At 46.3% G+C, this 25895-nt stretch overlaps 1 protein-coding gene across 1 annotated transcript in view; it reads left to right on the top strand.

Moving 5' to 3' along the window:
- LOC130128543 (class I histocompatibility antigen, F10 alpha chain-like) overlaps positions 1-6450 on the top strand; it is a 26766-nt gene extending 20316 nt beyond the window's left edge. The window contains exons 4-8 of the mRNA XM_056298168.1: positions 2181-2501; positions 3376-3468; positions 4792-4809; positions 5043-5103; positions 6101-6450. Of these exons, the coding sequence (XP_056154143.1) occupies positions 2181-2501; positions 3376-3468; positions 4792-4809; positions 5043-5098 (488 nt within the window). The 3' untranslated portion in view covers positions 5099-5103; positions 6101-6450. The remainder of the gene's footprint in view (positions 1-2180; positions 2502-3375; positions 3469-4791; positions 4810-5042; positions 5104-6100) is intronic.
- Positions 6451-25895: the final 19445 nt, after the last annotated feature.

The raw sequence follows: 25895 nt of genomic DNA on the forward strand, positions 1-25895 counted from the left end.
GAGAGAGAGGATGACACGCAGCAAACGGCCTGGGCCGGATTCTAACCCAGGCCACTGTGGTAAGGACTCAGCCCCATGTGGCATGTGCTCCACCAGGTGAGCCACCGGGGTGCCCCGTCAGACTTTTTGAAACACTTCTGGAGTGTTTTGGGACAGGAAGTTCTGGACATTTGTAAAGAGTGTTTTAAAAAGGGGACACTTCCAGCTTCCTGTAGGTGTGCTGTTCTCTCTCTGCTGACTAAGAAGGGAGATTTAGCCCTTTTAACAAACCGCAAACCAGTTTTTTGTCAACCAGTCAACTTTTATGCACACACTATAAAATTCTCTCCAAGGTTTTATCAAACACACTGAAAATATTTATTCAGCTGTTGGTTGGTGCAGGTTGGTCTTATATAAAAAGGCTCTTCAGCCAGAGTTAACTGGGGGAAAGTGAGGCTTGTTTGGTGGGCCAGTGGAGCTTGGGGAGCACTCCTGTCTTCCTGGGGGCCTTAGGTGGGAGAGAAAGAGGTATTCAGATCTAAGGAGTATATTTAGGAAGTGAGGACTTCCAGAGGCAGAACTAATAATAATAATAATAATAATAATAATAAATCAATCTTATATAGCGCTTTTCTACTACTCAAAGTCGCTTTACAATAAATGGAGTGAAACAAGACGACAGATGAACATAACACAGACATACAGGGGTGGATGCCAAGTTGCAATTGGATACTGGACTTCCTCATCAACCGCCCCCAGACTGTAACACTGGGCCAACACACATCCTCCACCCTCATCCTGAGCACCGGTGTACCTCAGGGTTGTGTGCTGAGCATCCTCCTTTATGCACTGTTCACACATCACGGCCAATCCATCCACCACTCAAACACTATTGTGAAGTTTGCAGATGATACCACAGTCATCGGGCTCATTCAACGACGAAGCGGCATACAGGGAGGAGGTTCAGAACCTGATAATGTGGTGTGCTAACAACACCCTGGTCTTAAGCACCAAAAAGACCAAGGAGATTATCGTGGACTTTAGGACCTCCATCAAGATCACGCACAGTGCTGTCCACATCAACACAGAGGCTGTGGAGAGAGTCCCCAGCTCCAGGTTCCTGGGAGTCACCATCACAGAGGACCTCTCCTGGACTGAAGAGTCCTCAGCAGTCACGAGTAGACACAACGCCTTTATTTTCCCAGGAGGCTAAGGAGCTCCAACCTCCCCCAAAAACTGCTTGTCAACTTTTATAGATGTTCAATGGAGAGCATGCTAGCAAGCTGCATGACAGCCTGGTACAGCAGCCGCATCAAAGCTGAGAGAAAAGCCCTCCAGCGTGTGGTGGAAACAGCACAGGACATTGTTGGCGTTGAGCTGCCTTCACTAGAACATCTTCACAGCACTCACTGTGTGAGGAGCACTGAGAACATCATGAAAGATATTACACACCCTGCACACCATCTGTTTCAGCTCCGCCCATCAGATATGCTGCCACCATTGGGCACGTGCCATATTTGCATATATCTACTCACGTGTCACGTTAAGCCACTTCATATCTGTCTGCCGCACCTTTACTGCATTTTTGCTGGTGATGTTTGTAACTCGTAACTTTATTTTATCCTTAACTGTATTATATTTGATGCCTAATACTGCTCATGTTTTGTACTTCTACTGTTTAGACGCTGTACTTTTTATTGCTGATATTTTATATTTATCTCTTTTGTGTATGCACTATTTTGGGGTTGACACATCTGCAATTTCTGCTTGGCACAATGACAATAAAGTTCTTCTGATTCTTATAAACTTCTTATTCGCTACTGCCAGTTTAGCCATCTGGCTGAGCCGTAAGAACCGGGCCCGGGTGGTGGACTGTGTGGACCCTGTGCAGGTTCTTACAGGACTGCTGAAGGCTCGGTGCAACATGCCTACTACAAAATGGTAGACAATCTGGTGGCTTTCAGCTTCAAACTGGCAGCCAGGGAGTATTGTGCTCAGTGGGAGATGAGGAAGACCTGGTCTTCTCTTTCTAATCGGTGTAAAATGGGGAAGTCATGGCTGTGTTGTTGACTTGTGTTTTCACTTTCACTTACGTAGCTGCTGTCCTTTTGTCTGTATACCTATTGTAGTGCTTAATAAAGGGCTTTGTCAACCTCTCTCTCTCTCTCTCTCTCTCTCTCTCTCTCTCTCCCCCCCCCCAGTCCCTCCCTCAGTGTCTCTGCTCCAGAGGTCTCCCTCCTCTCCAGTCACCTGCCATGCTACAGGTTTCTACCCCGACAGAATCGTGATGTTCTGGAAGAGAGAGGAAGAGGAGCTCCAGGAGGAGGAGGTGGACCATGGTGAGCTCCTCCCCAACCATGATGGAACCTTCCAGAGGAGCGTTCACCTCCTCGTTGACCTTTCATCAATGAAGGCTGAGGACTGGCAGAAGTACCACTGTGTGGTTCAGCTTTCTGGGATGAAGGATGACATCATCACCAAACTGGACCAATCACAGATCAAGACCAACAGGAAAGATCCTGGTTAGTTCTGTTGTTTCTGTCGAAGCCATTGAACAGAGACACAATGGCCTAAGTAGGTACTAGTCAAAGACTGACTTCTGTGCCTGTCAGTCATCAGTCAGTCTGGACTTCTTGATGTTCTTGCTAAGGTACAATCAAACTGTGGTGTGGACTATTTCTGGTGTAAGAGCAAATTCACCTTTGTCTTAATGAAGGAAATGATGAATTGATGCATTGCTCATAGGGGGAAAAAGCTGGAAGATTTTTATTGCTTTAAGTGATTCAAAACCTCCAGCAACTGAATGATAAAGACAAATGGAGCATGACTAACAACTTAGAGCCACTTCATCCATTTGAGCCTTGGTCTGCGGTCACACCAGAAACTGGCACAGTGAAATTCCTCCATGTCCCTTGTGGAATAGTTACAAAAAACTCTCAACTCAAATAAATGAATGAAAGCTAGTATACTGTCTACTCCTGCTCCATGACTGACTGGAAGCCATGAGGCCTATTTTCTCCTGGAGCAGTTTACTTTTTGGCAGAGCACAGTAGTATAAAATTAGATGTTTAACGAAACGACAGCTTCCTGTATTTACTGGCTCTAGTGGCTGCTCCGTCAGACGTCACAACAGTCAGAGCAACTCTGTTATTGTCGACGGAGCAAATTCAGGTGTCACCGTTCACCAAGTTTGAACTCGACGTGAAGTGATCGAGGCCGACTCACCTTGCACCCAGATCCAAGTTCACTTATTGTGACGAATTCATTGATATGAATCAAATTCACCACGAAATTTCACATTCAGCAGTGCTGGTGTGACCGCAGCCGAAGGCTCACAAGGATATATATTTATGTGTTTGTGTATACATACACACATATGTGTTTTTTAATCAACAGTCAATACCATCCCCATCATCATTGGAGTACTTGCTGCTGTCATCTTCATCATCATCGCAGTCCTTGGTGCCATACTGTACCAGAAGAAGAAAGGTGAGGGAATCACATGAAATGGTTCAAATGTTTGATTTGTTGTTCATCAAGTTGATATTCTAGAAGTTTAGATGGCTGTCTTATCTAGCCTCTCACTGAGTCTTAGATGTACAGTAATACTGAGACAGCTGGAGAGAGAGAGAGAGAGAGAGAGAGAGAGAGAGAGAGAGAGAGAGAGAGAGAGAGAGAGCTAGAGAGAGAGAGAGAGAGAGAGAGCTAGAGAGAGAGAGAGAGAGAGAGCTAGAGAGAGAGAGAGAGAGAGAGCTAGAGAGAGAGAGCTAGAGAGAGAGCTAGAGAGAGAGCTAGAGAGAGAGCTAGAGAGAGAGAGCTAGAGAGAGAGAGCTAGAGAGAGAGAGAGAGCTAGAGGGAGAGAGCTAGAGAGAGAGAGAGAGAGAGCTAGAGAGAGAGAGCTAGAGAGAGAGAGAGAGAGAGCTAGAGAGAGAGAGAGAGAGAGCTAGAGGGAGAGAGAGAGAGAGCTAGAGGGAGAGAGCTAGAGAGAGAGAGAGAGAGAGCTAGAGAGAGAGAGCTAGAGAGAGAGAGAGAGAGAGCTAGAGAGAGAGAGCTAGAGAGAGAGAGAGAGAGAGCTAGAGAGAGAGAGAGAGAGCTAGAGAGGAGAGAGAGAGAGAGGAGAGAGAGAGAGAGCTAGAGAGAGAGAGAGAGAGCGAGAGAGAGAGAGAGAGAGAGAGAGAGCTAGAGAGAGAGAGAGAGAGAGAGAGCTAGAGGGAGAGAGCTAGAGAGAGAGAGAGAGAGAGCTAGAGAGAGAGAGCTAGAGAGAGAGAGAGAGCTAGAGAGAGAGAGAGAGAGAGCTAGAGAGAGAGAGAGAGAGAGAGAGCTAGAGGGAGAGAGCTAGAGAGAGAGAGAGAGAGAGCTAGAGAGAGAGAGCTAGAGAGAGAGAGAGAGAGAGCTAGAGAGAGAGAGCTAGAGAGAGAGAGAGAGAGAGCTAGAGAGAGAGAGAGAGAGCTAGAGAGGAGAGAGAGAGAGAGGAGAGAGAGAGAGAGCTAGAGAGAGAGAGAGAGAGCGAGAGAGAGAGAGAGAGAGAGAGAGAGAGAGAGAGAGAGAGAGAGAGAGAGAGAGAGCTAGAGAGAGAGAGAGAGAGAGAGAGAGAGAGAGAGAGAGATTGTTCTGAAGGTATTGTCTGATCTACTCCAATCAGCGTCAGAGTAACTGAAAATACATCACCAACATCCTGACCAACCTGACACTTGGGTCAAGGGTCATGTGGAGATGTGGTTCAGTGGGGGGAGGGTGAACAGGGATCATATATCATATATGGTGTTTTCCTCTGTGACACCCTTAATCATTTGTTTTATGTCTTTATTTCAGCCAAGTGCCCTCCACCTTGTAAGTAGAGGTTTTTTACTTCATGATCAGGTGGTGAAACTTTCACACCACCTTACTGATGCAGAAGTGCCATTATTACTGTTCCACCATTTTACAGCTGAGGAGAAAATAGGCACTCCAAAAACTAGGGCCAGTTCTGGCCTTGTGGTCCAGCTGTGGCTTTGCTTCACATGTTGTAGTCCAGCAGCTTGCTTCAGGAGAAGGTTGTTAACGGACTGTTTCTGACCCCACAGCTCCTGACAGCAGCTCTGAGCTCTCTCAGAAACTGAACCCCGGTGCTTCACACTGAACTAAGTAAGTCTGGTGTCCATGGATCTACCACATGTTACCTGCTGTGCTGTGTTGTGTTATAGCGCCACCACATGGCGGTGTGTGAAATGGTTGGTTGGTAAGGGTGGTCCTCAAAGTTAACAGGTGTTTGACCACCACGTCCTCAAGGCACTTTGAATGTCCTGACTCTCTTTGGAGCTGCAGAGCCGACCTTTGACCCGAGCTGGTTTTCCCACAACATGGAAGGTTAAAGTGTCGCTACCCAGGAAATATGAACATGTGTATTATAAACTAACATCTGCCCTCATCAAATGAATGATGAGACAATTAAAACAGGTGATGGCATTTTATGAATAATTATGTCCTTGGTTGACAGAATTGTCCCGTGTTTACTGGAAAGGTCGTCGATATGTTTGAATGTTTAAATGATGAATTTATAATAATGATTTATACATTTTGTTTGCTGGTCTTCAAAGAATGAACATGTAGTGTGTTGGGACGGAGCCTCTTAACGTTTCAGTCCTGAAGCTTTAAATGCAAAAGCTCTTTTTTGACATGTGCTGTGGTGGTGTATTGAAGACAACAGCTAGTTCACAAACATCCAGACCATGAACCTGTTTGCGGTCGCTCACTTTAATGCTGCCCTTCACGTAGGAATGTCTTAGGGTACATGGGGGTTTCCATCTTCATCACAGCAGCCAAGTGAGGAAGAAGAGGGCAGTTGGTGTTGGTGTGAGGAGGAGGGGAAGTGGTTGTGTGTCACCAGCAGCTGTGACAGGACAAGCTGGTAGAGGAGCTTTACCAGCAGACAGAACAACATGGATGAGGAGAACTCAGGCTCAGCAGCTGGTCTGCTTTGGTTCTGCTGACTCTCCTTCAGTGTGAATGGAGCTCTGACATTTGGTGTGGTCACTCACCACCACGCCTCTTCCTCACTTAGAGAAGACCAGCATCAGGACCGTAACGCAGACTGACACGTGCACATATTTCCTGTCTTAACTGTGGTTGTGTCTCTTTGTAGGTCTGAGGACATGTTGGGGAATCAAGCAGGAAGGAGCCCTCTCAAAATCAGCTTTTAGTTTATAATTTGGGAATGTGTCAGTTAAAAATCAGTCGTGAGTCATAATGAGGGTAACCGGTGTGGGCAGTTACACACGACATGTTAAAGGACAAAAGTCAACAATCCATCACAGCTGTAGAACAAACTAATAAGCTCACACACACATGAAGAACAGTGGTGACCCGTTGGATCAGACCTTCTCTGGTATGAAGAGAAAATCCCTCATAAAGCATTTATATGAATGTGGACTCATTAACATGGTGTTGGAGTGAAACTCCAGTGGTAGTTGAAACCAGTGAGCTGCAGTAAATTGTGTGAGTACAGATCCTTTTCCTAATCCCCTCCACACATCACATGACTCCCCTGCAGACGACAGGTTAGAACAGCAGCATGAAGAAAGAAGTGATGGAATATCAATACTCTCTACTTAGAGGAGGAGGGGCGCACTATTTGTCTCCAGAGGAATTCATAAAAGCTTCCCCGTTTGTCAACACAATGAAACCCCTCCCAAAACACAACTAGCACACACACCCACCTTTAGCCTCCCCCGTGACATCCTCCCCCTTCACTCCACCCTTCAGGGCACCACCTCTGTGATGGGTTGTTGTGCAGCATCATGACGTCCCGTCTTTTCCTCCACATGTTCTTCTCAAAGCTCTGCTTGCAGAATGGACACGTCCTCCTGATGCAGCATCCGTCTTTGGAGCATCAGCAGGTTGACCTGTTGTCCGCGTGTTGTGTTTTCTCTCTGCAGCAGATTGTGTGGTTAAAAGTTGTAGGTTGTTGTTACCCTCATACTGCTTCTGCTAAGTGACGGGTAGTGTGCAGGATGTGTGTTTCTGGGCTGTAGCTGAGCTGGTAGAGAATTAGGTTTGATTTGCTGGATATTTTTCATGTCCTGTAAGATGTTATCTTGATTTATCATAACTTGGTTGAAGGGGTTTGGTTCTTTGTTGCTATGTGTGACCATATTTACAGAATATATGCTACAGAAATGTTTGCTGTTTGCTTTGCTGAGAAATGCTTTTAATGGGGGGTAAACTGCCTTAAACTGCTGGTTTCTGTTAAATAAAGTCCTCAACATGTCAGAGTGTCTTTCTGTTCAGCAAGTCCACACACGTGTTCATCAGCGTGTCTGAGCTCACAGTTTAAAGGAACACCGCCTGACTTCCAACTGCTGACACACAGAACCGGTCTCTGGACTTGGACTGTAAGGCCCGTGAACCAGAATTCATATTCAATGTGGGCAAGTTTAATGATGACGCTTTACTTACACCCCCCTTTGAGCTGACAAACACCTGCACACATCAGGAATTTCCCCCCTTTCCCCCTCAGTTGTTTCCAGCCAATTACCCCACTCTTCCGAGCCGTCCTGGTCTCTGCTCCACCCCCTCTGCTGATCCGGGGAGGGCTGCAGACTACCACATGCCTCCTTCCAGACATGTGGAGTCACCAGCCGCTTCTTCTCACCTGACAGTGAGGAGTTTCCCCAGGGGGACGGAGCACGTGGGAGGATCACACTACTCCCCCCAGTTCCCCCTCCTCTCCCTGAACAGGCACCCCGACTGACCACAGGAGGCGCTAGTGCAGCGACCAGGACACATACCCACAGCTTGGACGCCTGACCAAGCTGGAGGTAATAAGGGGATTCGAAACGGCGGTCCCCATATTGGTAGGCAACAGAATAGACCGCTACGCCACCCGAACGCCATGAAGACGTGTGTTTAATTTTTAACATTCGTTGTGATAGTCCACTAAGCCATGTGAGGAGAAATAGTGTTTTTAGGTTAATTGGGGTCAAAGGTCATGACCCTTTGAGTGGTAGGGTTTCAGAGTCCTCCTCATGGAGGGTCAGGATGCCTGTTGCCGCTGTCTTCCCAGTTGAACCCAGGACGGTAAAAGCAGGTGTAAGCTTCATCACCAAACTAAACAGACCGGAAGTGGTCTTCAGTTAAAGCTTAAAGAGAGACTGACATGTCCTCTCTGAACACATGTTTTAACATTGGGAGTTTGAATCATAACCGAAAACAGGTGTGGTTTCATGAATTCACAGCTATTGGCTGCTGTCTTTCCACGCATTTCGCATGCGACCACAGCATGGTGGTAGGCCTACGGCACGGCAGCACAATACAACCTGATGAATGGTATGTTCAATGGTACAAAGAACTGGGTCACACTTTAGTATGGGGAACATATTCTAAGTAACAAAAACTTAATTACTAGTGAATTAGTAATGATCAAGATGTCACTTTAGTATGGGGAACATATTCTAAGTAACAAAAACTTAATGTAGAATAATGTAACACTATGAACACTTGTAGTGTTGTGTGTTGTTATGTAAGAACAGAGCATATTCATTAAGTGTTATTAAGGGAGAATAACTCTTCTTGTGGTACTACCACCTTATAAAGGCCATACTAAGCAAAGCATATTGAGATGGTACTACTAATAAGCAATACTTCTGAGGCTATAGAGGGAAAACTCATAGTTAATGGCTTACTGGTTGTATAATAAGGCCATGCAGAATAAGGCATTAATGAGTACCTAATAATGACCAATTAAGAGCCAATATGTTGCTAATTTGCATGCTAATAAGCACCTAATTAATGGTGTATATGTTCCCCATACTAAAGTGTTACCAAGAACTGTTAGATAGACAGATAGATAGATAGATAGATAGATAGATAGATAGATAGATAGATAGATAGATAGATAGATAGATAGATAGATAGATAGATAGATAGATAGATAGATAGAGAGATATTGTAACGTGCATGGATAAGTAGACACGTTGGTCCTTGACTAATGGGTCGGACCCTTTAGTCGACTGGTTAACATTGTCGCTTGCGGAGTGGAAGATACGGGTTCGCGTCCCGGCTGTGGCGATGGTCTCCCAGACTGCCCCCCGAATTCGCTACAATAGATCGATAATAAAGTCTCAGCAAAATGGCACAAACTCCAGCCAAGTAGCTAGCAGGCAGGCAGGGGGTGAAAGAACGGCTTCTCCGTGGTTTTATAACGTCTCGCTACGGACACGCCCTTTATGCAAATGAACTGGTGTTAGTATCCACCGACACAATTTGTCATTGGACACCATCTACAGTCAATCACAGATCTCTCTCGAGGGGCCGCAGACGCGCTGCTTTGGCCCCTGAATTTCTGTGTGGTCACATCCCAACTCGGAATATCACCTGTCAATAGGACTTTTCAGATTTTGATGTCAGTATCACTTTAAAGAGATACTTTCGTGCTGTTTCTGAGCACATTTTTAACACGGGTGGTTTGAATTACCCAATTAGCTATGACTTCATAAGCTATTGGCTACTGAAATGCAGGGTGGTCGTGTGGGTGTGACTGGGTGGGCTCAGCACTGGGGCTAAACCAATTGCCGATTGCCGTAGAAAAACGAGAAATTCACTGGTCACTGCCCCCTTCCTGCTCTGTCGTCACTTTACAAACAAAAAAACATGGCGAGCGGCGAGACCACCGACAGCAGCTTTGAGGTCGAGGATGTGGAAGTGGAAGACGGTTCCTCTTCTCAGCGGAAGCTGACTGCTCGCCTCACGAATATGTTGCTCAGCCAATACAGCCGTATTCCTTCCAGCCAAAAGGGGGCGTCTCCGCTTTTATAGCGTCCCGCTACGGACACGCCCTCTATGCTAATGATAATTCGTGACGCGTCAAGGGACCACATTTTCGCCAACCGGAAATCAGTTACTCGACCGCCGACATCTGTCGTCTGGTCATAAATGTGATTTTAGGGCTACCGTCTGTCTCATCGAACACAGCCACGCTCCTTACATCGATTAACAACAGGGAAAGTCTGATTTTGATGCAAGTATCTCTTTAAAAACATGGCTGCTGATTAGTAAAGCGACTGTTTCAGGCACTGATTTGTGGAAACCAGCAGCTGAAACTCTGCCAGCCTGGGTGTCCGCCATGTTCTCCAACAGCTTGTTTTACTCTCTTGGTTTGGAAAGTGTAGAATGACTCGCATGGAGGCGGTGTTGGCGTCTAGGCTTAACATTTAATAATCATTGCAGGGGAACTCCGGTACAGTGTACAGGCATGTAGCTCTGCGTATAATACCGCCACCGGGCTGCACGATCACGTGACTACTCTGTAAGTACGGAATGCAGGTCAGTACAAACATAACGCTACAAGGTTATCTACATCCTCCTTCTTTAGTTCAGAGCTGTCATTATGTTTTCAAAATGTTCACTGTGTTTCAAAGTAGCTTGTATTTAGTAAAGCAGTACTGGCTATCTTGTGCCGGTCTTACACGAACTATGCCTGTGTGTTAATGTAACATTAAAAATTTCAACAACATTTCAACAACAAGAGAAGTATACTTATGACGGTAGGTAGAATTTACCATTTAACATTTCAGCCAACAAGGCAAGTCAGTTCTTGTGTCCATGCACTCTTCATTCAGTGTATTTTGGGTTGGGCTTTGAAATTCTCCCAGATCTTGTGATATAAGGGGATTGAGATTGTCCAGGTGGCTCCACGACTGGTGGTGGCTCTTCAGTGGTCGCTTGAGTGCCATGGTCTGGCTCTCTAGTGAGTACTGATGGAATGCGTTCCACTTGAGTGCCATCCTTGTCTTGCTCTCTAGTAAGTACTGATGGAATGCGTTCATTTTGGTCGAGGATATGTTGAGGTTCGGATACTGGCAGAATGTGCCGTCGGTGTCTCCTGTATTCCTTTCCTTCCGATTCAGCGATGTAAGATCTAGGTTTGTTGCACTTCCTTTTGATCACTCCGATCTCGTCATGTCCCTTTGTAGTCTGAAGACGGACCATTTGGGACGGTTCCAGTGCAGGCAGTGGTCTGCTTGACTTGTCATAGTGCACTTTCTGCATTCCCCGTTTCTTTGACAGCTGAGCCCGAACCGTTACAGTGTCCTTTGACGACGGCGCCAACAGCTGCTGGCTGGCAGGTAGGGTGGTGCGTGTTCTCATAGATAGGAGACGCTGAGCGGGAGAGCCCCGGGTTGTATCTCGTGGCACGTCCCGAATGCTCAGCAGATTCAGAAGTAGATCTGTCCCACCTCTCTTTGAAGTTTCATGCAGCCTCTTTGCGCTTCGAACTGCCTGTTCTGCCAGGCCTATTGCTTGTGGGTATTCAGGACTGCTAGTGGCGTGGTGGAAACCCCAGGTTGTGGCAAACTCACGAGAAGTCTGACTGGAGAACTGGGTGCCATTGTGTGAAAAGACAGTGTCAGGGACGCCATGGACTGAGAAGTGCCGCTTTAGCTTGTTGACCACACTTTGTGAAGAGAGGTTTTTAAGTGGATCGATTTCAAACCACCCTGAGTACGAGTCGACCAAGACCAGGTAGTGGTGACTGTTCCACTCGAAGATGTCTGTGGCGACGGTGGACCAGGGCAGTTCTGGGATTGGGGTGGGTTGCAGTGGCTCTTTCTGTTGATGTCCCTTTAGACTGTTGCACACACTGCAGGCTTGGACCATGTTCTCAACATCCTTTGCCATGGATGGCCAGAATGCAACATCACGTGCTCTGCGTTTCGTTGCTTCGGCCCCAGGATGTCCTTTGTGTAGAATGGTCAGGTACTCAGACTGTAGTGTTTTGGGAATGACCACTCTTGTTCCTTTCATTACAATGTCACTGTCGATGGTGAGCTCATCCCGGAATGCAAAGAATGGTCTTGCTGCGGCTGCAGTACTGCTTGTTCGGTCGGGCCATCTTTGCTTTGTAGTGCGGCAGAGAGCTTGCATTGAAGAATCTGCAGCTGTGTGTTCTCGCAGCTCCTTCAGATGAGATGGGGTGGACTGCCATCACTTCGAAGTCGTTCTGTTCAGTTTGATGCTGTGATGTGCTCTTCCTTGGTGCACGAGACAAAGTGTCGGCCAAGTACATGAACTTCCCTTTCTTGTAGACAAGCGTCAAGTTGAACTTGTGCAGCTTCAGCATCATGCGTTGCAGACGCGCTGGTGCGGTGTTGATTGGTTTGTTCAGGATTGTGATGAGGGGCTGATGGTCGGTTTCAACTGCGATTGGCTTGCCGTAGACAAAGTCGTAGAACTTGAAACATGCAAACACCACCGCCAGCAGCTCCTTTTCTATCTGTGCATATCTTGTCTCAGCCTCCATCAAGGTGCGCGAGGCATATGCTATGGGTTCGCCTCCCTGTAGGCAAGCTGCACATACTGTGATGCATCACAGGTGAGTGTGACAGGCTTTCTCACGTCGTAGTATTTGAGCACCGGAGGGCTTGATATGTGGGCCTTCGGTCTGTTGAATGCATCTTCGTGTTCCTTTTCCCAACACCAGGCTATGTCACGTTGCAGCAGCTGGCGGAGTGGTGCAGACAGTTCGTTGGAGTTAGGGATGAACTTTCCAAGGTATGTTGTCATTCCTAAGAATCTCTGAAGAGCAGCCTTGTCTTCAGGTGGGGGTATCTCAGCGATTGCTTTTATCTTCGCAGGGTCAGCTTTGAGTCCTTGGTCTGTGAAGACGTGTCCCACGTAGCTCACCTGTTTGAGTCTGAACCTGCATTTCACCGGATTCAGTCTGAGCTTCACTTTCTGAGCCCTGTCCAGAACCTTTTTGAGGTTGGCATCATGTTCCTCTACTCCGTTGACGCCCACGATGATGTCATCGACGATGATTGCACATGAATAGCCTGTGAAGACCTGCTCCATCGCTCGTTGGAAGACCTCTGATGCCGAACTGATTCCAAAGGGCATTCTCAGGAACCTGAACCTCCCCAGGAGTGTGGCAAATGTTGTTCGGATGGAGGATTCTGTGTCTAGGTTGATTTGCCAGAATAAACTTTTTGCATCCAGCACCGAAAACACAGTGGCGTCAGACATTTGTGTAGCCACCTCTTTGACCGTGCACATAGGATGGTGAGGGCACATTAAAGCTTCATTCAAGTCACGTGGATCGATGCATATGCGAATGTTGTCAGTGTCCTTCTTGTGTGTGGCAACCATTGCAGAAACCCATTCTGTGGGCTCTGTCATTGGTGGGATTACTCCCAATGTCACCATCCGATCCAGCTCTTTTTTGACTTTGTCCTTCATCGCTACGGGGATGCGCCTTGGTGGCCTCACGACAGGTGTGACATTTGGATCGACTTTCATCGTGTATGTTACTGGTAGTGAGCCAATCTCGTCGTTGAACAGGTCAACATATTCAGAGAATATTTTGTGTGAAAATGTTGAATCCTCACTGACGTCAACTTGATGTTCGTCGTTGTTTAGAGTAATTAAGTCCACCTTTAGGCAGTCTGGTAGGCCAAGTAGTGGTTGGACATTGTTTTTCACCACATGGAACCGCAGCGTCTGTGTCTGCGTCCTCATTTGACAGTTTAGCAGCGCAGTGCCTTCTGTGTGGATCACGGTTCCGCCGTATGCGACTAGTTTGGCTGTCTGCGTCTTGTCGATTTGCTCTGCCTGTTTCACGAAGTTGTAAGCGTCTGAGGAGATGACGTTACACTTGGCCCCAGTGTCTACTTTTAGTTTCGATGGTTTGCCATTCACTGTGAAGGAGCAATAGATCTCCTTTTTGTTCTTTATGTTCTCCAGGTTGATTGTGCTGATTTATCTACTAGTGTCTAGTGATAGTCTATCTACATGAAATGAGCCATCGCTGCTGTCTGAGTCCTCTGCTGTGACCAGATGATTGACAGGTTTGTATGCACGGGCTTGTCTAGCGGACCTGCGGTACCTTTTGAAATGGTTGTATTTGTTGCAGTTGTAGCACTGCTGCCCGTATGCCGGACACTCCCTTGGTGGGTGATTTCCACCGCAATTTCTGCAGTTGCTGATCCCTGTTGTTGAGGTTTGTTCACTCTGCGACGTTAATCTGACTCCCTTCTGCTTTTTTCTAAAGGCTTTTGGATATTGGACAGCATCCACGCTGACTGGGGCATGCGCTGGAGTGGTCAGAGTTTTGCTGTGTTGCTCAGCCAGTTCACTTATTTGACACATACGAATAGCCTTAGCTAGAGTTAGCTCACTTTCCTTGAGTAGTGCTTCTCTGACACGTATCACTGGTAATGCCGCACACTAAACGGTCTCTGATCAGCTCCTGCTGGAGAACTCCGGAATTACAGCTTTTAGATTTGATGCGGAGTGTACTCACATATGCTTCCACTGTTTCCCCAGGTTTCTGGTTTCTGGAGTTGAAGGAATGCCTCTCCATGGGGATGTTTGTCTGAGGGTTGCACATTTCCTTGAATTTCCTTTTCAAACATTCCGGGTCTTCTCGAGTCTCTGCCCGCCTCATGACGACCCCATCTTCTGGGAGCACCGCTGGTGAATACGTGAATGAGCGTTCACGTTTGATCGCCTCTGCTCCTGCCAGGTTTAGCAGTATGGACGCTTGTGTTTTGGCTGGTTTGTCCCTGTGTGCTGCGGCGATGAATATGTCATATTCCTGCTCGAATATGCGCCAATTCTCTGCTACATTACCATCGAAGGTAAGAGGGTCTGATCGCCGAAATCCGTCTGCCATTGTCGTCCTTCTAGCGAACGTTTTCTTCTGTCGTCTTTGTGGAGTTCCTTACGTGCAGAGGGAACGGCTACGTTAGTTAGCCAGCGCCGCTAACTAGACTCACTTTGCCGAACTAGGCGTCGGATCTGACTATGGACCTTCCGAGTCGGGAAAGTATCAGGTTTCACTTCTGACACCATGTAGAATGACTCGCGTGGAGGCAGTGTTAGCGTCTAGGCTTAACATTTAGTAATCACTGCAGGGGAACTCAGGTACAGTGTACAGCATGTAGCTGTGTGTATAGCGCCGCCACTAGGCTGCATGATCACGGGACTACTCTGTAAGTACGGAATGCAGGTCAGTACAAACATAACGCTACAAGGTTATCTACAGAAAGCCTCCTGTTAGTGCTGGACTAGTGTTGTAGATTATCTACTACCACCACCACCACCACTACTACTACTACTACTACTACTGCTACTACTACTACTACTACTACTTTCGGCTGCTCCCGTTAGGGGGTGCCACAGCGGATCATCCGTTTCCATTTCTTCCTGTCTTCTGCATCTTCCTCTGTCACACTAGCCACCTGCATGTCCTCCCTCACCACATCCATAAACCTCCTCTTTGGCCTTCCGTGGCAGCGTTGTAGATTATGACCTGTAGTATAGTGAGCCAGGAAGACTGCTGTCATCTCTCTCTATCACTGTCCTCATCACGCCGGGTTGATGGTTCGAACCCCCGTGTTGCCTCCGGCTTGGTCGGGCGTCCCTACAGACACAATTGGCCGTGTCTGTGGGTGGGAAGCCGGATGTGGGTATGTGCTCTGTTCGGCCTGTTCCGGGAGGAGGAGGGGAACTAGGGTGAATAGCGTGATCCTCCCACGCGCTACGTCCCGCTGGTGAAACTCTTCACGGTCAGGTGAAAAGAAATGGCTGTCGAATCCACATTTATCAGAGACCTGTAGTCTGCAGCCCTTCCCGGATCAGCAGAGGGGGTGGAGCAGCGACCGGGTCGGCTCGGAAGAGTGGCCAAGTACAGTTGGGGAGAAAAATGGGAACCCCCCCCCTAAAAAAAGGTGCTGGTGTATTAACAGTGTTAATGTCACACAGCTTTGAGACTGCTGTCCAGATGAGCTTCCAGAGCAAAGGGACTAGATTCTGAAATGAATCTGACAGGAAAAAGAAAAATGTAAAAGCAACTTGTCTGTTGGAAATTGTGGTTCTGCCTTAATCAGTTAAACTCCAGGGACTTAGTCAGGTCTTTACTGAAAAGCTAAAGAAAAATTTAACAATTACTTTATTACAGTGTTATAACCCACAGAGAGGTGTTGTGACGAGAGTGTGTTCGTGTTACTGAAGGAAACGTCAGAGCTTTGCCCCTTGGGGAAACCTGTGGCACTGACCTCTGCATGGTAACACATGACATCATAGCCAACGCCACAGCCATTGGTTACGATCTTTCTTTCTGTTCCGTCTTGTGTCTTTGTGACAAATAAAAAAAACATTTTTGCCGCTCTGCTGTAAATTCTGTGATGACACGAGTGATATTATCATTATCATTATTATTATTATTAATAATAATATTATTATTATTGCTAATTTTTCAGTATTATTTATTTGTATGTTTGCTTGCTTGTTTGTTATATTTTAGAATGCAGTGTAATGTAGATTTTTCTTTGACTCGTAGACCAGAGCCGTGATAACAAAGGAGAAAGTACACGGGTTGATTTTCAGTAACAGGAAATCAACAAATGTCATCTTTCAAAGTTGCTTATCAACATACTGAGCACCGACTGTTTAAGCCAAACTAGTTTGGACTAATCTGAACTTAATGCTGAGTTCAAGCGAGTTGAGGGGAATAATCAGGAAATGCCGCCTGTGGCATTTCCAACCAACAGGTTTGGGTAATTTTTGATGTTGCGTGTTGGCAGGAGGTGGAGTGGTGAGATCAGCAAGAGTTCCCCCATGATGTACCACAACACCATGTCTGTAATCCCTGACCTGTAGATCTGTAAAGATCATGACGCCACTTTGTGTCCCTCAGAGTACATCCGGATCCATTCAGGTTTTCCTCTATGGGAATATGAATGGGGCTTTTGGATTGGGTTAACCACTTGTTCTGTAATTACAATATTGTAACGTGCATGGATAAGTGTACACGTTAGCCGCGCCCTTTAGTCGAGCGGTTAGCGATGTCGCCCAAGATGCGGGAGATATTGGTTGGCGTCCCGGCTGCGGCAGTTCCTGCGGTTGCCCCCCCCCCCCGAAATCGCTACAATATGGTAAGTGTGCTCATATATGAGCCACGTGTCACTCGTGAATTATATTTGATAAAAGAAATGGACAAGACATGTTATACTTTGTTGAATAAGCTATAATTTCCCTCAAAGCTATCTTTTCTACCTGCCTTGATATTTCATGGTTTTAACCCGTTCATAGTTTTGTTTTTGTCTTTAGAAATAGATGTAATATCAGCAGTCAGTACAGCCATGATAGCACATGATGCAGGTAGGAAGATGTAATGGTTATTAAAATGCTGTAATTCTGAATGCACTGAATGGGAAAATATATGTTTTAAAAAAAAACACCCACTAGATGTGCACACGACAAGTTATAATTGCTAAGTTAAAACGCTGTAATTCATTGCAATGCGAGGTTAAAAATATGGTAATTCACGCAAGGTTAAAAATGTGGTAATTCATTGCTTTGTAAAAAGGATTGAGTTAAAAATGCACTTTGATCTGCAGATCAGGTTATCTGTAATCCATTGCTCTGACGTTCCAGGTAAAAGAGGGTTAAAAAGAACGGGGGTTAAAAGATATAACCTATGTGTTTAAAATGCACAGTCTAATTCTAATTTACATTCCATAATGTTTTGGGAAAAATGCATTTTAAGTTACATTTTGCAGTGTTTCCTTATTTCACAGGGGTTAAAGTGGGATTTGGTAAGTGGGGGATCTCTGTATTAGAGAGGTGGGCAAAAGTGCTAGTTAGCTAACGTTAGGCTAGCTAACCACTGGTCCAATAGTCCCGACGTTAGCATTGTTAGCTAATAATAGCTACCGGTAGCTAACGTTTGCTAGCTAGTTAGTTATTTGAATGAAAATATTGCATGGCCAGAGCTAAGGTTGGACAAACATAACTAGCTAGCTACCGGCAACGTTACCGGACGCTACCGATAGTTAGCTTGCCTAGCAGCATTCAAACAACTAGCCAGCAACGTCAGCAACTAGCTAGCAACGTTACCGGGTGGAAGATAGCTAGTTAGCTAGCTAGCTAACGTTACGTTCGCTAACGTTAGTTGCTTGAATGAAAACCACAGCAGAGCTAGACAAAACTATTGGAAATACTATTGGAAATACACTGAAGATACTCACTCTTTATGCCCCCAATCCAGGATAATAGTGCAGGTAGCAGGTTGACGCTCTCTCGAGTCTTGTCTGCCCGGTGCGGTGAACTGACCCTGACCCGTGAGTGTGAAGCCAGTCTCTTCTGACGTCATGTCTGGTGAAGCCACACAGCAGGCAGGTGCGGGTCACGTGAGGACGCGATATCGTTCAAACTTTTAGAAAAAGTAAAGTAGTATAAAAATAGAATAACGACTTTATTTGCGATTTATTTTGAAATGCGTGTGAATTGGCTGCATCATGTTTTTTGTTTTAAATTTTACTGTGACAAAAAGGTTGAAATTACTCCTGTCTACAGAGTGCTGCCGGATCTCAGCTCCGGTTGACTCGGGGGAGGAGGAGGAGGAGGGGAAGTGCCGGTGTCGGGATCCGGGGAGCTCCGGCCCACTTTAATCACTGCTTATTTCGCCAAGTTTAGTTATTAGCCTGTAATCTACTGATCTGTTGTCGATTGCTAATGCCTTGTTTAGACCGGCCGCGGCACTTCCTGTGGTTGCGTCGTCCCCCGAATTCGCTACAATATTGTGGCGAATACCGAGGTAGATTGTCGGGACAGGGGCTGTTGTCAGGGTTACTAGAGAGGGGAGCTGCCATTGGGGGGGGGGGCACGCGCTGTCGCGGCGATAGCCAGCTTGACCCGGAAGTGTAGGCAGTTGTTATTTGTACAGACGGGAGTCGAGCTGCTCCTCCCGTCTACGCCGGGACCCGCCAGGTTACGGCCTCAAGCAAACCCCCTATACCGGCAAAGAGCCAGAGAGTGGTCAGCTAGACCCCGTTTCGTCGCTGAACACCAAAAGGGTGAGTCTACAAACATCAAGTTAACGTGACGCTGCCGAGCGTCAGGACGGCGGGTTAGCATAGCGCGGTCGCTAGCCGCTATCGCTAGCTAACAGTAGCTAACGGCCACCCGGTCTGTCGCGGCATCGTGTATTCGTCAACACTGAGGTGTAAATATCAGCCCGCGACCACATTGTAGCGAATTCGGGGGACGAGCTACAATATGTTTTCTATGTTATAAGGAACACGCAGAGAGTAAACTATTCGTGGCTGCCGCAACGTTAGCATGTGAACGTAGGTTGGCTAATCTGGAGATGTTGCTCTGCTGTAGCATGCTAGCTAGCTGCGTTACGTAGGCAGCACCGCAGTAGAAACGTATAGTGGCCGCCATTTAGTGTGGCAGCATCTCATGACAAAGCGTGTTTACTCTGCATTCATTTTTACATGATCTGGTTACAGCAGTCATGCTAACGTGCTGCAGTTTACGAAGTATATCAGTTGAATGTGTGAATGCAAAATTACTTTTATTTGTTTGTTCAATTGAGATTGAACAGTTCTCAGTGTTAAATGCATAACAGTAGTATCTAGTATTGGAACAATGCGCATATATTATGCTGTTTATTTTAAAGGTGCAATAGGTAATTTTCTAAGATATTTTTCTGATTTATATCCAATGTGTTTCCTGTGTTGTTTAAGGTAACATAAAGACAATATTGGCATTTTTCATTTTTCAAGTGACAATGCTATATTTTTCTAACTGTGTATCTCCTTAAAGGGACAATGCACTGTTTCAAATTGTTTATGGGACAATGCAATTATTGAGAAGCTTGGTGAACATGTAAATATGAAACTTTTGGAAAATGCCTTACAACATTGGACTTGACTGCAGCAACATCGTGTCCGTGTTTTATTTCTTTCTATTCCCCCTTACAGGGATGTAACAAAGACAGTAGTGGAGGCCAAAGTTGGCAGGGAAATCATGAGACACTGACATTAAATTTGTGAAACTAAACAAAGCTAGTATTTTTTGTCCTTTCATTCATTCATTATTAATCAACCACTTCTCCGGGGTTGGGTTGCAGTGGCAACAAGCTAAGTAGGGCACTCCAGACGTCCTTCTCCCCAGCAACGCTCACCAGCTCCTCCTGGGGGATCCCAATGCGTTCCCAGGACAGATTGGACATGTAGTCCCTCCAGCGAGTTCTGGGTCTACCCCGGGTCTCCTCCCAGTTGGCCGTGCTCGGTAAACCTCCAAAGGAAGGCTCCCAGGAGGCATCCTAATCAGATGCCCAAACCACGTCAACTGGCCCCTCGGAGAAGAGCAGCTGAGCTCCCTCCGGATGTCCGAGCTCCTCAGCCTATTGCTAAGGCTGAGCCCAGACACCCTACGGAGGAAACTCATTTCAGCCACATGTATTCGTGATCTCACCCTTTCGGTCACTACCCAAATCTCATCATAGGTGAGGGTTGGAACGAAGATAGACTGGTAAATTAAGAGCTTTGCCTTCCGGCTCAGCTCCCTCTTCACCACAATGGTCTGATACAACGTCCGCATTACTGCTGATGCTGCACCAATCCGCCTGTCAATCTCCTGCTCCATCCTACCCTCACTCGTGAATAAGACCCCGAGATACTTGAACTCCTTCACTTGAGGCAACAACTCATCCCCAACCCGGAGGGAGCAAGCCAGCATTTTCCGGTAGAGAACCATGGCCTCAGACTTGGAGGTGCTGACTCTCATCCCAGCCATTTCATACTCGGCTGCAAACCTCCCCAGTGCGTGCTGGAGGTCGCGTTCTGATGAAGCCAACAAAACCACATCATCTGCAAAGAGCAGAGATGCAATTCTGAGATTCCCAAAACGAACACACTCCTCACCTTGGCTGCGCCTTGAGATCCTATCCATGAATCTCACAAACAGAATCGGAGACAAGGGACAACCTTGGCGGAGTCCAACACCCACCGAAAACGTGGGGCCCTAAGCGACCGCTTCGTTCGGTTATACCTTGGGCCAGCTCTGGGAACAGTCCCTGATAAACACACTGAATCCATTTGATCTTACTCAGAGAACTAACAGCTTTTATCCGAGCTGATCACGACACAGTTCGGGCGCCATTTGTAGAGATCGGGGTGATATCCGCAGAGTCAATAGAGTGGAATGGATGAACACCAGAAAAAAATCTTCATAGCTCAGCTGTAGTTTTATTGAGGACAGACATTGTTGTGATACAGGTCATGGTTCCAGCACCGAAAAGCGGATTATTACAAAAATTGGTGATGACGGTTCACACGAGCAACTTCCCCCTCAACAGAAGTTATATGTCACAAAATGGATGCCTAGGCAGCGATCATTGCACGTTGTTGGGTTATACGATTATATTTGAAGCACAGTAAGTTATTTTGTGTCCTTTAGGACGATAACTAAATTCAGTCCAGACCAGAAAAATGTAAAAACTTAAAGTGATAAAATTCAAATGTAACCTTTAAATTTGATACCAGTCCATCCATCCATCCATTATCCAAATATTATCCTGCTGTCAGGGTCGCGGGGATGTTGGAACCTATCCCCGCAGTCATTGAGTGGCAGGCAGTGAGACACCCTGGACAGGCCATCCATCCATTATCCGAACTGCTTATCTTGCTAACCAAACTCAAATTTTTCATCCCAGCAACTAACAGTGTTTTCCTTTGTTCCCATTTATGAAGTTTTAACCCCTTCTTTTTCCAATTACCTCCTGACTTCAGTTTGTACAGTATTTTGTACCACATACTAAATACAGTTAAGGTCAAAATTATTAACCCCCAAGGAACTATGGAACATCTCCCTAAAATTCTGCCCAATGTTCGCGTCATTCATAAAACTTTACATAGTAAAACATTCGTCAATGTTAAGGCCCCTATTTGGTACATTTTTGGAATGTAAAATAAATCTTCAGGTTTGCTTTATACCAAATGTAGTGAAAATTGAGGTGGTCAAAATTATTATCCCTCCATGTGATTTTTTTTTTCTTTCTTTCTTTCAAAACACACCTGAGCAATCAATCAGCTTTCAAAACACACCTGAGCAATCAGTCAGCATTGAACTTTACTTAAGAGGCTCCAATGAACAGGGCTAGTGACACTTTAACACTTGATTGAGAGGGACTACTCTTAAATTCTTGGTAAGAAGTAATTTCATCATGCAAAAAGTAAAGAAACCAGTCTGGAACTCCGAAAGAAGATAGTGGATACTCATCTTAAGGAGGAAGGCTATACTGCCATTTCCAAGCGTTTCACGGTGTCTAGAACAGCTGTGCGTTGCATCATTGCAAAGCACAAGAAGACAAATTCTGTTAGAAACAAACCTGGGCATGGTCGAAAGTGCAAGATTTCAAAAACTTGGGAGAGGAAAATAGTCGGAGAGGTCAACAACAATCCCCGGATCTCTGCCAAGATGATTGTTCCTGAACTGGGCTCTTCTGGACTTGATGTTTCAAGAACTGTTGTGAGGGCTCTTCATCGTGGTGGGCTTCGAGGTCATTGTCCATTGCTCACACAGCAGCACATCAAAGCCAGACTGCAGTTTGCCCGCGAACATTTGAAACATGGATATAAGTTTTGGAAGTCTGCCCTTTGGTCTGATGAGACTACACTTGAGCTGTTTCAGCACATGGATGTTGCTTTTGTTTGGTGAAGGAAGGGTGATGCCTTCAACCCTAAAAACACAGTTAAACATGGTGTTGGGAGCATAGTGCTGTGGGGCTGTTTTGCTGCTTCAGGCACAGGGAACCTTGTTCGGGTGCTTGGGATCATGAAGAAAGAAGATTATGTTGACATTTTGAAGGCTAATGTAAAGAAATCTTGGTGCATTTTGACATTTTGAAGGATAATGTAAAGAAATCTTCCCTGTGATGGCCTGGCGGCCTGTCCAGAATGTCTCCCCGCCTGCTGCCCAATGACTGCTGGAATAGCCTCCAGCGTCCCCGCGACCCTGAGAACAAGTTAAGTGGTTCAGCTAATGGATGGATGGATGGATGGATGTAAAGAAATCTGCTGCCAGTCTAGCTTTAGGTCGCTGCTGGGTCTTCCAGCAAGACAATGACCCGAAGCATACATCCAAGTTGGTCCAAAACTTTTTGAAGGACACCAAAATCAAGGTCCTGGAGTGGCCCTCTCAGATCTCAATCCTCTTGAGAATCTGTGGCGGGAGCTCAAGGTTAATATCCATGCTGGAAAACCACACAATTTGGATGAGCTGGAACGATTTGCCATGGAAGAATGGGCCGAGATCCCTCAATAGACATGTGCCAACCTAGTTAGGAACCACCATAAGAGGTTGTTGTCAGTTGGGAGTCAGAAAGGTTACACTATTGACTATTAATTGTCAGAGGGCTAATCATTTTGGCCTTGTCATTTTTGTTTTTTCTTGTTTCAGTTCAGCGCGTCAGTAAAATATCTTAATCAAGCTTAGTGGAGATTTTGTCTTTGGTCTTTTGGAAGCAGTTTACCTATAAACACTTTTGGTTATGGTCATTTACATGGAAATGTTAAGGGTTTTGTTTGATTTCATAAAGGGGGCTAATAATTTTGACCGTAACTGTATATATCATAAATCATCATCATCATCATCATGACTTCCTCATACGAGATGGCGGCGCGCACAGACGCAGTGGCTCGGTGCTCTCAGCGAAACAGTAGTATTTTGTGTTTTTGTGTGTGTTGTGGTTGCTTGTTCGAGCGCTTGAGGCTTGTATACAGTATGAACGAGCAGAATTCCTTAACATCGGAGGATAGTATAAGGATTATACATCTGGAAGCCTGGACTCTATCCCACCAGAGATCCCGCGTCCAGGACAGCCCGGAGGAGTTATGGTTATCCCACCAAAGAGGCATCGGAGGCAGTGCAGGGAAAGGAAGCAGAAGTGGGGTAAGAGGGGCAGCCTACAAGCTAGGCTAAGCGCTAACCTGCACAGACCAGTCCTGCCGAGTCTCTCTCTTGCCAACTCCCGGTCACTCGTCAATAAGATGGGCGAAATAAGACCGAGAATTACGTCGCATGGACAGCTGTGTGATGAGCATCACAGAGACCTGGCTGGACAGCACCATTCCCGACGCAGCTATTGAACTAGCGGGGCACTCTTTACCGAGCGGACAGGACAGCAGCCTGCGGTAATAGCAAAGGTGGAGGAGTGTGTATTTACATAAATAATGACTGGTGTACAGCTACGAACATTACTGGGACGCACTGATCCCCGGACTTAGAATACCTGGCTGTGAAACACAGGCCTTTTTATATGCCGAGGGAGTTTTCTGCCATCTTAATCACAGCTGTTTACATACCACCACATGCTAACGCTAAGATAGCACAGGAGAAACTGCACAGCATGCAGGTGAGACTAGGTGGTTCAGGTAAGATAGCCGTCACCAAGGTGTGTCGATCAAACACGGAGGAGGCAGAACTTCCCTTTATTAGTTTATTGGCATTTATAAGAGTGGATGAGTGTGTGTGTGTTTTTTTTTTTTATTCACGCACACAGGTAGTACGAGTGGAATTAACTGCCAGTTAACTGTTAAACCTAGCTTCGCTTCCCGAGTTTTTCTCACTTTCTGGTTTACTGTAGGAGGTATAAAGGTACAGAGGTATAAAGTTGATCAGCCACAGCATGAAGATTTGGGAGAGTAATAGAAGCTAAGTTAAGAGGAGAGGTGACGATCAGCGAGCAGCAGTATGGTTTCATGCCACGAAAGAGCACCACAGATGCGATGTTTGCTTTGAGAATGTTGATTGAGAAGTATAGAGAAGGCCAGAAAGAGTTACATTGTGTCTTTGTAGATTTAGAGAAAGCTTATGACAAAGTGCCGAGAGAGGAGGTGTGGTATTGTATGAGGAAGTCAGGAGTTGCAGAGAAGTATGTAGGAGTGGTGCAGGATACGTATGAGGGAAGTGTGACAATGGTGAGGTGTGCGGTTGGAATGACAGATGGGTTCAAGGTGGAGGTGGGATTACATCAAGGATCGGCTCTTAGCCCTTTCTTGTTTGCAATGGTGATGGACAGGTTGACGGACAAGATCAGGCAGGAGTCTCCATGGACGATGATGTTCGCGGATGACATTGTGATCTGTAGCGAGAGTAGGGTGCAGGTTGAGGAGAGCCTGGAGAGGTGGAGGTATGCACTGGAGAGAAGAGGAATGAAAGTCAGTAGGAGCAAGACGGAATACCTATGCGTGAATGAGAGAGAGGACAGTGGAATGGTCAGGATGCAAGGAGTGGAGGTGACAAAGGCATTTGAGTTTAAATACTTGGGGTCAACTGTCCAAAGTAACGGGGAGTGCAGTAGAGAGGTGAAAAAGAGAGTGCAGGCAGGGTGGAGTGGGTGGAGAAGAGTGTCAGGGGTGATTTGCGACAGAAGGGTACCAGCAAGAGTTAAAGGGAAGGTTTACAAGATGGTAGTGAGACCAGCTATGTTGTATGGTTTGGAGACAGTGGCACTGATGAAAAGACAGGAGGTGGAGGTGGAGGTGGCAGAGTTGAAGATGCTAAGATTTTCACTGGGAGTAACGAAGAAGGACAGGATTAGGAATGATTATATTAGAGGGACCGCTCAGGTTGGACGGTTTGGAGACAAAGCAAGAGAGGCAAGATTGAGATGGCTTGGACATGTGTGGAGGAGAGATGCTGAGTATATTGGGAGAAGGATGCTGAATATGGAGCTGCCAGGGAAGAGGAGAAGAGGAAGGCCAAAGAGGAGGTTTATGGATGTGGTGAGGAAAGACATGCAGGTGGCTGGTGTGACAGAGGAAGACGCAGAAGACAGGAAGAAATGGAAACGGATGATCCCCTGTGGCGACCCCTAACGGGAGCAGCCGAAAGTAGTAGTAGTAGTGGTTTACTGTAGGACTAACCGGCTGCGGCCACTCAACAAGCACATGGGGAGCGGGGGTGATATGCTCATGCACATCACATGGTCACACAAGTCCGTTGTCACCGTAAGAGTGTCTTGAACAGCCGCCGCTACATTCACTGTGGGAATGTACTTCCTAATGAGACTCTGTATGTATAGGGAGGGATGCTGCTTAATTATCTTCTGGGATGGCTGGTAGTTTAATCAAATTATCAACTGATCT

This window comes from Lampris incognitus, chromosome 18 (assembly GCF_029633865.1).
Source record: "Lampris incognitus isolate fLamInc1 chromosome 18, fLamInc1.hap2, whole genome shotgun sequence".
NCBI lineage: Eukaryota > Metazoa > Chordata > Actinopteri > Lampriformes > Lampridae > Lampris > Lampris incognitus.